The sequence below is a fragment of the Amphimedon queenslandica genome, unplaced genomic scaffold (assembly GCF_000090795.2).
Source record: "Amphimedon queenslandica unplaced genomic scaffold, v1.1 AMPQUscaffold_3524_Cont24483, whole genome shotgun sequence".
NCBI lineage: Eukaryota > Metazoa > Porifera > Demospongiae > Haplosclerida > Niphatidae > Amphimedon > Amphimedon queenslandica.
In genome coordinates, this window is record NW_003556150.1 from 1 (window position 1) to 1,416 (window position 1,416).

Below are 1,416 nucleotides of genomic sequence, written 5' to 3' on the forward strand. Positions count from 1 at the left end.
ATCATTTTGATATTGAAATGGGTAAAACTGATACCATTAAGGCACTTGTATACTGTAACATGATTTTAATTGTTCATACATGTTTCATGTGTATAACAGACTAATACATGTAGGTGTGATTGTGGACAGTGTTACAATACTGTTACTAGTTGCATGTTTTCTACATGTTTTTTATCATGTCATGTTTTTATTCATTATTCATGTACATATATAAGTGTTATTTCATTTTTATTAAATTTTTGATACTTACATGTTTTTATATTATGTATGAAGTTTGAGCTGATTCCAGTTGAAAAAGCAATAGGATTTAGTATTAGTATAATTGGTTCATTTCAGTTAATTGTTGTAATGTGTAGCGAAAAAATTTTGTGGCCTAAATTTTCCATGGATTTTGCTTTTTTCAGAATTCATGGAAATAAAATCCATGAAATTGGTAAAACGGTTCAAGATGGCCGAAAAGTAGAAAAACATGAAAATTAAAGCCACGAAATTGATTTTTGAACGGATCAACGAAATTTCCACTATACGGTATAGTACATCTAGATGTACATTCTGCACATACATGTACATGTATGTGTAGATGCTATCAGCCACAATTTTTAGTGACATATGTACATGTAATATACATACGCCATGCCTGCTGATTAATAATTAATATACATGTACATATGTATCTCAACAAACACACTTGCTTCCTCTTGGTTACTATTTATTTGTATTTGTAGCTATTCTTGCATCACAGCAAATGAAGGATGTATCACTAGTGTATTCTCTCAAGGAAATATCTGTGAGTTGTCCTTTTGTACGTGCACATTTATCTGTCTCTTAGTCCATTGAAGATAGAAACCTTGTTGCTGGATATATCTTTATGTATAAAGATGAGCATTCTAGAGCACAGGAGCTATTCCTTGAATCCTCTGAACCAACTGTTGCACTTGATGTGAGTAATATTGATTAATAGCAATTAATGTACATGTACATTGATTGTGTATAGATCCAGTGTGATCTACTTCATTGGGATCAAGCCTTAGAGCTAGCCACAGCACTGGACCATCTCGTATTCCAATGCTAAGTAGACAGTACGCTCAGCAGTTGGAGTCAATGTAAGTACATTGTAGCAAGAGTATTCTTCATTGAATTATACATACTGTACAGTCACATGTACATGTATTATACATGAATACTAATTATATGTATTAAGAACAGGTCATTCCTAAGATTGATTTTACCCATGTGCATGTCCATACTGACATTTCTTTTATACACGTTGCATAACACAAGGTCGTAGACAAATGTTTATGATTGGTAGTGTAAAATATTGATAGTGGGTGTGGCCTAGTATTAATTAAGTCTTGATATTGGAAACACAAAAATGACCGTAACTTGAAAAATTGAAGTTGGAATTAGCTCAAACTT

The 1,416-nt window shown here is 32.2% G+C and overlaps 1 protein-coding gene across 1 annotated transcript; it reads left to right on the top strand.

Moving 5' to 3' along the window:
- The first annotated feature begins 6 nt into the window (after positions 1-6).
- On the top strand, positions 7-1,216 carry LOC109592912 (WD repeat-containing protein 19-like). Its single transcript, XM_020008221.1, has 4 exons — positions 7-21; positions 726-787; positions 830-940; positions 995-1,216. Exons 1-4 carry the CDS (start codon positions 18-20, stop codon positions 1,070-1,072), a joined length of 255 nt encoding a protein of 84 aa, XP_019863780.1. The 5' UTR covers positions 7-17; the 3' UTR covers positions 1,073-1,216.
- Positions 1,217-1,416: the final 200 nt, after the last annotated feature.